General features: G+C 32.4%; 1 protein-coding gene across 1 annotated transcript in view; it reads left to right on the forward strand.

The window, feature by feature from the left end:
- The window catches only part of LOC107679951 (anosmin-1-like), a 76,514-nt gene that overhangs the window by 34,239 nt on the left and 30,684 nt on the right, over positions 1 to 11,591 (forward strand). The window contains exons 3-4 of the mRNA XM_016475680.1: positions 2,634 to 2,696; positions 2,767 to 2,989. Coding sequence (XP_016331166.1) covers positions 2,634 to 2,696; positions 2,767 to 2,989 — 286 coding nt within the window. The remainder of the gene's footprint in view (positions 1 to 2,633; positions 2,697 to 2,766; positions 2,990 to 11,591) is intronic.

An 11,591-nucleotide genomic window follows, 5' to 3' on the forward strand; every position in this document is an offset into this window, starting at 1 on the left:
CGATCGGTGTGAAGCAGCATCAGTCTGTCTCCATGTTTTTTTGAAATGAGCCACTCAAGACGGTTTCTTTCAGTTTCCCACATTTAATGAAGGTAAATGAAATGCCTGCGATCTGTTTCTGTTTATCCGAGCAGAAGAAGTCCAGCAGAAGGACACATAGCAACAGAGACGAACACACACACACACCAATCAAACAAAGAAACAAACCGCTGCGCTTCATTCCTCACCAAACTTTAATAAAAATACTCATGTTCTTAGACAGCAGTGTAGGAAGGCAGAACGGGCTTGGAAGAAAAATAAACTTCTGATCTCTCACCAGATTTTACGAGATTCACTTCTTGGGTATCAGAAAGATACCAATCAGCCTATTTTTCAAATATTATATTGCAGCACTCAAACTCACCAATAATTTTGTTTCAAACTATTAATAGGTTTTTTAATCCAAATGCTGTCACAATACCTCCATCAGAGAGTTGTGAGAAGTTTTTAAGTGTTTTCTCTGGAAAAACAAAAACACTAGGTCCAGGTTTTATGATTTGGATGGAAAGGTAACAGACAACACTACTAATGTCAACAGTTTTGATGAATTTGATCTGGTTTCATCTACCGATATTAGTCATATTATTGCTCAATTGAAACGCCCAGCTACCAGTTGGGGATGTTTTGCCTTCAGGTTTGCTTGGTGCGACAGCTGACTTTATTGGACCAAGTATTACATCTATTGTGAACTGTAGCCTTTCTACAGGTCTTTTTCCGTCATGTCTTAAGCAAGCAGTCATTCAGCCCCTTCTCAAGAAGTCTGCTCTGGACCCTTTGGATTTCATGAATTACCGGCCAATTTCAAAGCTTGTATTTAAAAAATATTGGAGAAAGTGGTTTTATCTCAGCTGAGCTCTTTTTTTTTGGCTAACAATGATGTGCTAGATGCTTTTCAGTCTGGTTTTAGGGCAGGACACAACAATGAATCAGCTTTATTGCAAGTTTCCAATGATTTGTTACTCATTGCAGACTCGGGTAGTCGAGGAGCTTTAATTATGCTCGACCTTAGTGCAGCTTTTGATCTAATAGATCATGATATCCTTATTAAACGTTTAGAGCATGTTGTGGGTCTGAGAGGAACTGTTTTAAAATGGTTTTCTTCTTATTTGAAGGGACGATCCCTTTCAGTTAGGGTTGGGGAATTTTCTTCCTCCTCAGTTTCTATTGACTGTGGAGTACCTCAGGGCTCCATTTTGGGGCCTATTCGGTTTTCACTATTTCTGTTGCCTTTAGGCCTTATTTTTAAAAAACACAGTATGTCTTATCTTTATGCTGATGATATTCAGATTTATTTGCCTATTAGACCTGGAGGATCAACTTCTTGTTCATCTTTGTTATTATGTCTTGAGGAGGTGAAGTGCTGGTTAGAGCAAAATTGCCTACTGCTAAATGCGAGTAAATCTGAAGTAATCATTTTTGGGCCAAATAAGGTTGACAGTGACATAAATTATGTTTTAGGTACATGTAAAACAAATGTGCAGTCCCAAATAAGGAATCTGGGTGTAATTTTTGACTCCGCTCTAACGTTTGATCATCAGATTAAATGTGTGGTGAAAAGTTGTTTCTTTCAGTTGAGGACTATTGCAAAAATGAAATCCTTTTTGTCTGTTGCTGGCCTTGAGAGTGATTCATGCATTTATCTCCTCCCGTTTGGACTACTGTAATGCACTTTATTTGGGAGTGAGCCTGAAAACTAAGGGGACTCGTGCATTCTCGGTTGCTGGCCCAAGACTGTGGAATACCCTTCCACCTGACATCAGATCTGCACCCTCAGTTGATGTTTTTAAATCTTGCGTGAAAACATACTTGTTTTCTATGGCTTTTAATTGTTGACTTTTGGAAGATGTAAATTGTTTTAATTGTTTTTCTGTTATTGTTGATTTTTGTTTTTACTATTCTCGTCTTGTTGTGTTGCTGTCCAGTCCTTTGGTCTACTTTGTAGCGGAAAGGGCTCTATAAATAAAGTAGACTTGAGACTTGAGACCAAACGCCGGCCCAGTGGAGTTGGGACGAATATTCACATTATATTAATTTTTCTGCCAATATGAAATGAAGAAACATTTGCTTAATTTGGTTATGACGTTTTCTGACTTTGTAACTCGTGAGTAAGAGCGTTAAGACAGAAATAAATACTGTTTTTTTTGTTGTTTTATTGTATTTTATATTTTTATGATTTAATTCATCATTAGTAAGTGTTTAATTTTTTTCTTTTATTTAAAAAATATTTTTTAAATTTGATATTTTTATGATTTAAGTAATTAATAGTCAGTGTTTTATTTTGATTGCTTTTTTATAATGATTTATCTCATTTTAAATGTTTATGATTTAATTAATCATTAGGAAGTGTGTTTTATTTGGATTCATTTTTATTTTAAAATTATTTGATTCATTTTACATTTGTTCAATTATTTAATAGTAAGTGTTTGATTATTATTATTTTTTTATTTATTTAGTTATTAATAAGGTGTTTTATTTTTATTTGTTTTCATTTAATTTGTTTTATTTTTTATTATTTAATTATTAGAAGTTTGGAAAGCTTTTTATCTCTCTGTTTTTCCTAATTGAGCGTTTCTTCTTTTTTTTTTCGCATTCAGTGTCTGGAGCCTTGCAGGGCATCATGGGACCTGAAGGAGAACCAGTGTCAGGACTTGTGTGAGGTACGGAAACTCTCGCGCCGCTGTGCAAACCTGTGAGAGCTGGCCTGAGATCAGTGACTTCTGCTTTCAGACTCAGTTCCCGAAGAAGCATTACGAGTGTTTGACGAGCTGCGAGTTCCTGCGCTCCGTTCAGATGCTGAAGCCGGGGGACTGTCCTGCGCCGGAGCGCGCGAGCGGATTCGCAGCAGCTTGCGTGGAGAGCTGTGAAACAGACGCCGAGTGCACGGAGCTGAAGAGATGCTGTCCGAACGGATGCGGACACACCTGCCAGATCCCCAAGAACCCCTATAAAGGTACAAACACTTCATCAGAAAACAAATTAATCATTTACTCCCCTCATGTCGTTCAAACCTGTGTGACTTCCTTATATCCGTGGGAAGATCTCTGGGTTTTTGCGTCCACGCAATGAAAGTGTAATGTTGTCGTTTTGGACCCCATTGACGTTCATTGTGTGGGCAAAAATGAAAAGTCACACAGATCTGCACGTCATCACAGAAAGAGAGAAAAGTCATGCTTGGGTTAAGAATGTTTTAAGATGCAAGTACTTAAAGTTACAAAACTTATTTTTTTCATTTAAGTTTATGTAAACTTTTGCACTAAAGCTGTTAAAGACACTTGTTCATTGAAATCAGTATAAATATTAGATGAAAGTTGAAGCACTAAAACTTCTAGCTGGAAATAACTAAAGCAAAATTAAATTAAACCTAAATAATAATATAAAAAAATAGTACTAAAAATGAGAAAAAACACAAAAATGTTAAAAAAGTAAACTAAAATTAAATTGAAAATGAAAATATACAAATAAAAGGTCATTCGAAATAATAAATTGTTTAAATGTAATGTAAATGCATATTAAAATCACTAACTGGAAATAACTAAAACTAAAAACAAATTAGTAATATTTAAAAAAAAACTATAAAAATGAGGAACACATTAAAAAATGAAATGAATACTAAAAATATAAAATAACAGCTAATTCAATATTAATAAAAAACTATAATAGTATATAAATAATACTAGAGTCACTTTGGATAAAAGCATCTGCCAAATGCATAAATGTAATGTAAGTCAAAACATTAATAAAAATAAAATAAAAGTTTTTTTTGACTTGAACTACTAAATCAATTAAAACTAATAAATAAAAATGATATAGAAAAAAATTAAGAACTATAATTAAAAATGACAAAAAATACAACAAAAGTACTAAAACCTTAACTAAAATTAAAATTAAAAAATAAAAAGAAATTTTTTATTTTATAAAAAAATAAATAAAATATTCACAAAACCTATGCATTTTTTTTTTATACTGTAAGTACTAAAATAACTAAAACTAATAAATACAAATGAATAAAAACTGTATAGGAACGTTAAAAATCTATAAATAAAAAAATTAAATATAAATGACAAGTACTAAAAATGTAACTAAAATTAAAGTGAAAACAGAAATTCTAAAAATAAAATAAAATTCCAAATATAAATGAAAACTGTACGCAGAAGTGTGGTGTCTGAAAGTTGTTGCTTCACGGTTTGTCTGTATTTTTGTCAGATTTACGGCTTCCCCCTGGTTTTTGCAGAAAGCCGTAAAGGCTTTTATTGAAATCCAAAGGCGATCAGAGAGAGCTGCTGCTGCTGGTGTCGGGAGTGTAATTGTTTCTCTCTGTTAGAAGATCAGCGATGCTGGAAACCATTATCAGGTCAAAGTGAGCTTCGCTGCTCTGTCGATGGCTCTCAGATGTTCCTGTAACCTCGTCTTTCTCCTCGACCCCAAGACGAAGCCCGGCTCAACGAGTAATATCAGTAACACGCTGCTTTAAGCCTTTATTCATAATGCATGTTGTAATGCATTATATCTTTTCACAGATGCATTATAATATTTGCAGGTTCCTTGTTGCATCTTAAATCAGTCGTGTGCTTTAATGCATTTACCATCTAAAGGTGTGATAATGAATAGATAAGAATCATAATGTATTAGAACTGTGATTATAATTAACTATGAGATCCTGCAATGCATCATGGGGTGCATCGTTAATAAAATACTTTTATAATGCATTATATATTAGGCTTGTATTCTATATATAAAGATAAAAAAATAGAGCAAGGATTTTAAAGTTGAATGAAGATATTTTATTATTTTTCATATTTTTGCAATACATTTACGGGAAGCTCAAAGGCCAGTGCTATTTTAGTATCATTGAGAAATTATTATGTATTTAATATTTTGAATTCGTTTTTTTTCTGTTTAGTATTCATTGTAATTTTAGTATATTTTAGTAATTTTTTAAAATTTTTCTAGTTCATATTTTTTTCATGTTAAACATGTCTGCAGTTTTTATTCATTTTTATTTCAGTTTTAGTTATTTAGTGCATCAAGTTAAACTAAATGAAAATGAGAAATGTTGCCTTGGCAACTAGCTGAAAAAAAACATTTTTTTATTTTTTTTATTTTATTGTATTTCACTTCATGTTTATTTCAAGAAGCAAATATGTTTTTTTATGGTTTTAGATTTAGTTAATAATATAATAACCCTGATTTTTGCATTAATTTTCTGGTCATGTTTTTGATAACGTGATTGACTTGAGATTTATGTTTGGTCGTAACAATTAATAAATGGAAGAGTTTTAATATATTATAACTAAATTGTTTATAATTAATTATGAGATCATACAATGCATTATAGGGTGCATCGTTGATGCATCAAAAATACTTTCATAAATGCATTATATATGAAGGCTTTAAGTAAAGTGTTACCGTAATGTCAAAACTACCGACATATGCAGTGCATGTTTTTGCTCTGACCGCGTTTTGTGATTTGCACACATGGTTTTGTCTCTCTGATGATGCATTTGAAAGTATGAAGCCAGAACGGTGTTTCAGGAGAGCTTCTGAAGATATTCCTGAACGCCTCGTTTCTTTTGATTTAGTGAGCTTCCCGAGAGTGGGGCGTTTGTGAACCACGCGCTCTTCTGTGATGTTCAAAGCCGTCGGCAGGACGTGTTTCTCTTCTCAGATACGTGTTTTCATGTTCTCTGGGCAGTTTGTGCTTTCGTGCTACATTGTAGATACAATTCCCAGGGAATGCATGATAATAAAGCTGAAATATAATACATATTAGATGAAAAACAACTAAGTTGAAGCACAAAAATAACTTACTAGAAATAAATTGAACTTAAACTGAAATAATAAATTAAACCTAAATAATAATATATATTTTTTAAATTAATAAAAATGACAAAAATGCATACAACATTGCTGAAAAAAAGGAAAATTAAAACGACAACTGAAAGTATCAAAATAAAAGCTAATTCAAAATATTTATTAAAAACTATAATAGTATATAAATAATTCTGACTCTAATCCACACTGTATAAATGTAATGTAATGTAAATACATGAATAAAGAAAAAAAATCATCCTTCTTTGCTACATAAATAAAAGCTCAAACTAAAACTGAAATATAAATAAATTAAACCTAATTGGTAATAGTAAAATAAAAAAAATAAAAAAATAATAAAAAACACATGAGAAAAAGCTATTTCAAAATATTAATCAAAACTATAATACTTTATAAATAATATTAAAATACTAAAAAGTCACTTTACATAAAAGTGTCTGCCAATACATAAATATGATGTACATGTAAAAGCATAAATGTAGTAAAATCATCCTTGCTGTTTTGATTTGGAGGACTAAATGGCAAATTATGTAAATCTAGGCTGAAATTTAAAATATATATATATATATATAAATCTTAATTTAATTAACAATTTAAATTAGTATTACAAGTAAACTGAAATAAAAAATAAATAGTAGATGATTTGATGATTTAATTTAGTGTAACACCTAAGCTGAAATAAAATACTAGATTTTATTAATTTTTAATAATAATTAAATTATTAATTTTAATTATAATAATTATAATTTTATAATTTTTACTAAAATTACTGACTGAAAATAAATAAAAACTAAGCTAAAAACTGAAATAAAAATAAATTAAACCTAATTAATAATATTTTAAAAATGACAAACACATAAAAAAATAAAAAAAATAAAAATCTGAAATGAAAACTGAAAATATAAATACAAGTGACGTCTTCATAAAAGCTAATTCAATATATTATATTTTCGTTTACATTTTTTGTTTTATTTTTTATGTGTTTTGTCATTTTAATAGTTTTTTTATTACTAATTAGGTTTAATTTATTTAAAAAAAAATTTAGTGTTATAGCACCACAAACTCACTTAAATATCCCGATCTTCACGTTGCATGAGCACAACATTTACATTTATGCATTTGGCAGATGCATTTATCCAAAGACACTTACATTGCATTAAAGTTATATATTTCATAAGTTCATGCATTCCCTGGGAATCGAACCCATGACCTTGCGGCTGCAAGCGCGTGCTGAGCTCCAGGAGTACTTCACCGCAGTAAAGCAGGTGTGTTTTGGACGAGATGACGTGCACCTGCGGACGCTGGAGCTTCGTGGAGGTTTGTGTGGTTTCTGGATGAACTTCTCCAGATCCTGCTCTCGGAGCAAGAGTGTGAATTCCAGCGCTGGTTCAGGAACGCTGTGGGATTTTACTGGAGCGCCGGGATTGGAACAGACGTCACACGCATGCTGGAGCTGTGAAAGCGCAGCACAATCGAACACAGCTGTTCTGCTGCTCCTCCGATCTGCTCCTGGAGAATTGGCCTTCAGCAGCACTGCTGTCGTCAAAGCCGGCCATCGCTGATCGTTTAATGCGAACGGATCTCCTGAACAGGCGTTCAATCCTTGAACTTCTTCATCCACCGTGGAAATCTTCGTCATCACTGCATTTCTCCATATGCTGATTTTCATGCAGATGTTGAGAATCACTGGTGCTTTTCATTTTGTTACTGTCAAGTAGGGCTGTCAGGTGATTAAAATGTTTAATTAATTGCATGTGCCAATGTGATCGCACAGTAATCGCACATCAATTCAGGTTGAGAAATTAACCCCCAAAAGATCATTTAAAGACATTATTGTGTTAAATGAAAAAGCATCGAATAGACATTACAAAAAGTAGCTTTAGAAAGAAGTTTGATTCAGCAAATCACTGCCTTAATTAGTCATTGAATCATTCATTTAACCAATTCGTTCAAATAGCTGATTCATACAGAAAAGAAGCAGGTGACTGTCTTTCTGAACGAGTCACTGAATCATTGGCTCATTCGATGTGTTCCAACGGCTGATTCGTTCAGAAACGAAGCAAGTGAATGTCTTTCTGAAAGAGTCACTGAATCATTGGCTCATTCTATTCGTTCAAATGGCTGATTTGTTCTGAAAAAAAAAAGCAGCAGTTTACTGTCTTTATGAACAAATCACTGAATAATTGATTCACTCGAGTCGTTAAAATGACTGATTCATTCAGAAACTAACAAAGTGACTGTCTTTATGAACGAGTCACTGAATCATCAGCTCACTTGATTCGTTTAAATGGCCGATTCGTTCAGAAACGAAGCAAGTGACTGTCTTTATGAACGAGTCACTGAATCATTGTCTCACTTGATTCGTTTAAATGGCCAATTTGTTCAGAAACAAAGCAAGTGACTGTCTTTATGAACGAATCACTGAATCACTGACTCATTAAATTCATTAAAACGGCCGATTCGTTCAGAAACAAAGCAAGTGACTGTCTTTATGAATGAATCACTGAATCACTGACTCATTCAATTCATTAAAACGGCCGATTCGTTCAGAAACGAAGCAAGTGACTGTCTTTATGAACGAGTCACTGAACCATTAGGCTTGTTTGAGATGCGCCTAGCCTTGCCTGAAATGATGGCGAGCGCAGGCTGCTGCAGTTAGGGGAGGAGTGAAATAAACGCAGGCAAGACGGACAGTTCTGACCTCTCGAAGTGAACAGATACCAACGAGCTCAAAGGCAGATATCGCATTATTCTCTCTCACATACTGTGTTGCTAATAAACATGATATAATTTCAGTTCTGTTGCCTTTATATAAAAATAAATATGATCAACAAAACACTCAAAGTGCTTGCTATTTAATTCCATACGAAAGGCTTATTTATCATTTATTTTTACTTTAATACAAACATATATTTTAGATTTTTATAGAAACATGACAACGATCACATTATCTCACACAGAGATCGCGCTGTCATAGTGTTTGGGAATATTCATGCATAATTTAAATACATAAAGCACATGAAACCAGATAAAGAAATAAACATTTTTAGAAGAGACTGCAACATCACGGTTGTCTAAACCAATGAGCATTAAGCTGTGTCGTCAGTCAGTTGTTTCCCATCATGCCTGTGATCAGCGCAGTCGGTGGAGAGCAACTGCGCTCGACTGCACAATCCGACACAGCCGCCTCGCCGTCGCAAGAGTTTTTTTGCACACGTCAGCATGACATCAGTCAGAAACGAAGCAAGTGACTGTCTTTATGAACGAATCACTGAATCACTGAATCACTGACTCATTCAATTCATTAAAACGGCCGATTCGTTCAGAAACAAAGCAAGTGACTGTCTTTATGAATGAGTCACTGAATCATTGTCTCACTTGATTAGTTTAAATGGCCGATTCGTTCAGAAACGAAGCAAGTGACTGTCTTTATGAACGAGTCACTGAATCATTGTCTCACTTGATTCGTTTAAATGGCCGATTCGTTCAGAAACGAAGCAAGTGACTGTCTTTATGAACGAGTCACTGAATCATTGTCTCACTTGATTCGTTTAAATGGCCGATTCGTTCAGAAACGAAGCAAGTGACTGTCTTTATGAACGAGTCACTGAATCATTGTCTCACTTGATTCGTTTAAATGGCCGATTCGTTCAGAAACGAAGCAAGTGACTGTCTTTATGAACGAGTCACTGAATCATTGTCTCACTTGATTCGTTTAAATGGCAGATTCGTTCAGAAACGAAGCAAGTGACTGTCTTTATGAACGAGTCACTGAATCATTGTCTCACTTGATTCGTTTAAATGGCAGATTCGTTCAGAAACGAAGCAAGTGACTGTCTTTATGAACGAGTCACTGAATCATTGTCTCACTTGATTCGTTTAAATGGCCAATTCGTTCAGAAACAAAGCAAGTGACTGTCTTTATGAACGAATCACTGAATCACTGACTCATTCAATTAATTAAAACGGCCGATTCGTTCAGAAACAAAGCAAGTGACTGTCTTTATGAACGAGTCACTGAATCACTGATTCGCTCAATTCGTTCAAAACACGGATTCATTCAGTAACGAAAGCCACAGCCGTGTGTTGCGGCTGTGGCTTTGGTTGTTTGGAACTATTTTTGTTTGTGAAATTGAGCAAAAACAGAGAATATTGTGTCTAACTTATTGCTAATTGAACTGTTGTATAAAATCAATATCACATTTGCAGTGGTGCAGATATTGGGTAAAAGCAGCACTCTTGCTGGTGTGATATTGCTAAACTATATAATATAATATAAATATAAGCCCCACATCTTCAGTGCTGTTCTCTGATGAAAATGCCTCCTGCTTCTCGGCTAATTTCTGGAGACATTGGACGTCTTTGAGCTTCATGTCGTGAAGTCCTTCACGTCGCTCCTCAATCAGCGGCGCTCCATCACAGCTGTAACGAATCGAGGAAAGACACGGAGCAGAACATTTTCTCCCTTCTCTTTCCCCCCTGAAGCTTTGTACTTAATAAATCTTTAATTTATTGCATATGGAAGAATTTCAGATGTCTTTGAGGGTTAAATGGAAGTCACTGCCATATGGAGCAGATGGAGGTTTGCTGTGAGAGCATCACATGAACATCACTTTATATCGCTATTTATCATGATGGAGTTATTTTTAAGTATTGCACATCCATTGAAACTATTTTATGTTTTGAGTAGTCATGTGATAATGTCTGTTTTCATCTAATCCAGCAAACAGAAGACCTTACAAATGAAAGATTAGATTATTGTCTCGTTTTAATTTTAAAATTTTTTTAATTGAATATTGTATTTATTAGATCAAAGTTATTTTTACTATTATTCATATACTTATAGTTTTTATTCATATTTTGAATTAGTTTTTATCTTATATTATTTATATATTGTTTTATTTATTATTTTATGTATATTTTTGATTTTCGTTTTAATTTTAGTTAAAGTTTTACAAATTTTGTTGTGTTCTCACTTTTTAAAATTTTATTATTAGTTTTATTTTCCATTTTAGTTTTAAAGTTTTAGTAATTTTCTTGTGTATTTTCACTTTTTTATTTTATTATTAGTTTTATTTTCCATTTTAATTTTAAAGTTTTAGTATTTTCTGTTTTCACTTTTTATTATTAGTTTTATTTTCCATTTTATTTTAGTTAAAATTGTAGTAATTTTGTTGTGTATTTTGACTTTTTTAAATAATTTTTTTATTAGTAGTTTTATTTTCCATTTTAATTTCATTCAAAGTTTTAGTATTTTTTGTTTGTTTTTATATTTCACTTTTATTAGTTTCATTTTTTTTTTTTAAATATATCTATATAGGTTTTTTATTAATTTTATTTCAGTTTTAGTTTATTAGTTATTTTAGTACATCAAATCAAACTAAATAAAAAAAAGAGAAACATTGACTTGGCAACTAGTTGAGATAAAATATATATATTTTAATATTTTATTTAATTTCAGTTAACATATATTTTATTTCAAGTAACTAAATGTTATTTTATAATTTTAGTTTTAGTTAATGGTAATAATCCTATATTAGATTTTTCCATAAAAACAAATCGCCCTCCAAATTGCACCCAAAATCTAGAAAAAAAGTATTATTATTATTATTATTGAAAGTGTGCAAATTTCTAAAGAACAAGAAACACATTTAAAGGCACAATATGTAAGATTTTTTTATTAAAATATCCAAAAACCACTAGAACAGTGTTATATATTTTGC

The sequence above is a fragment of the Sinocyclocheilus anshuiensis genome, unplaced genomic scaffold, assembly GCF_001515605.1.
Source record: "Sinocyclocheilus anshuiensis isolate Anshui unplaced genomic scaffold, SAMN03320099.WGS_v1.1 scaffold244, whole genome shotgun sequence".
NCBI lineage: Eukaryota > Metazoa > Chordata > Actinopteri > Cypriniformes > Cyprinidae > Sinocyclocheilus > Sinocyclocheilus anshuiensis.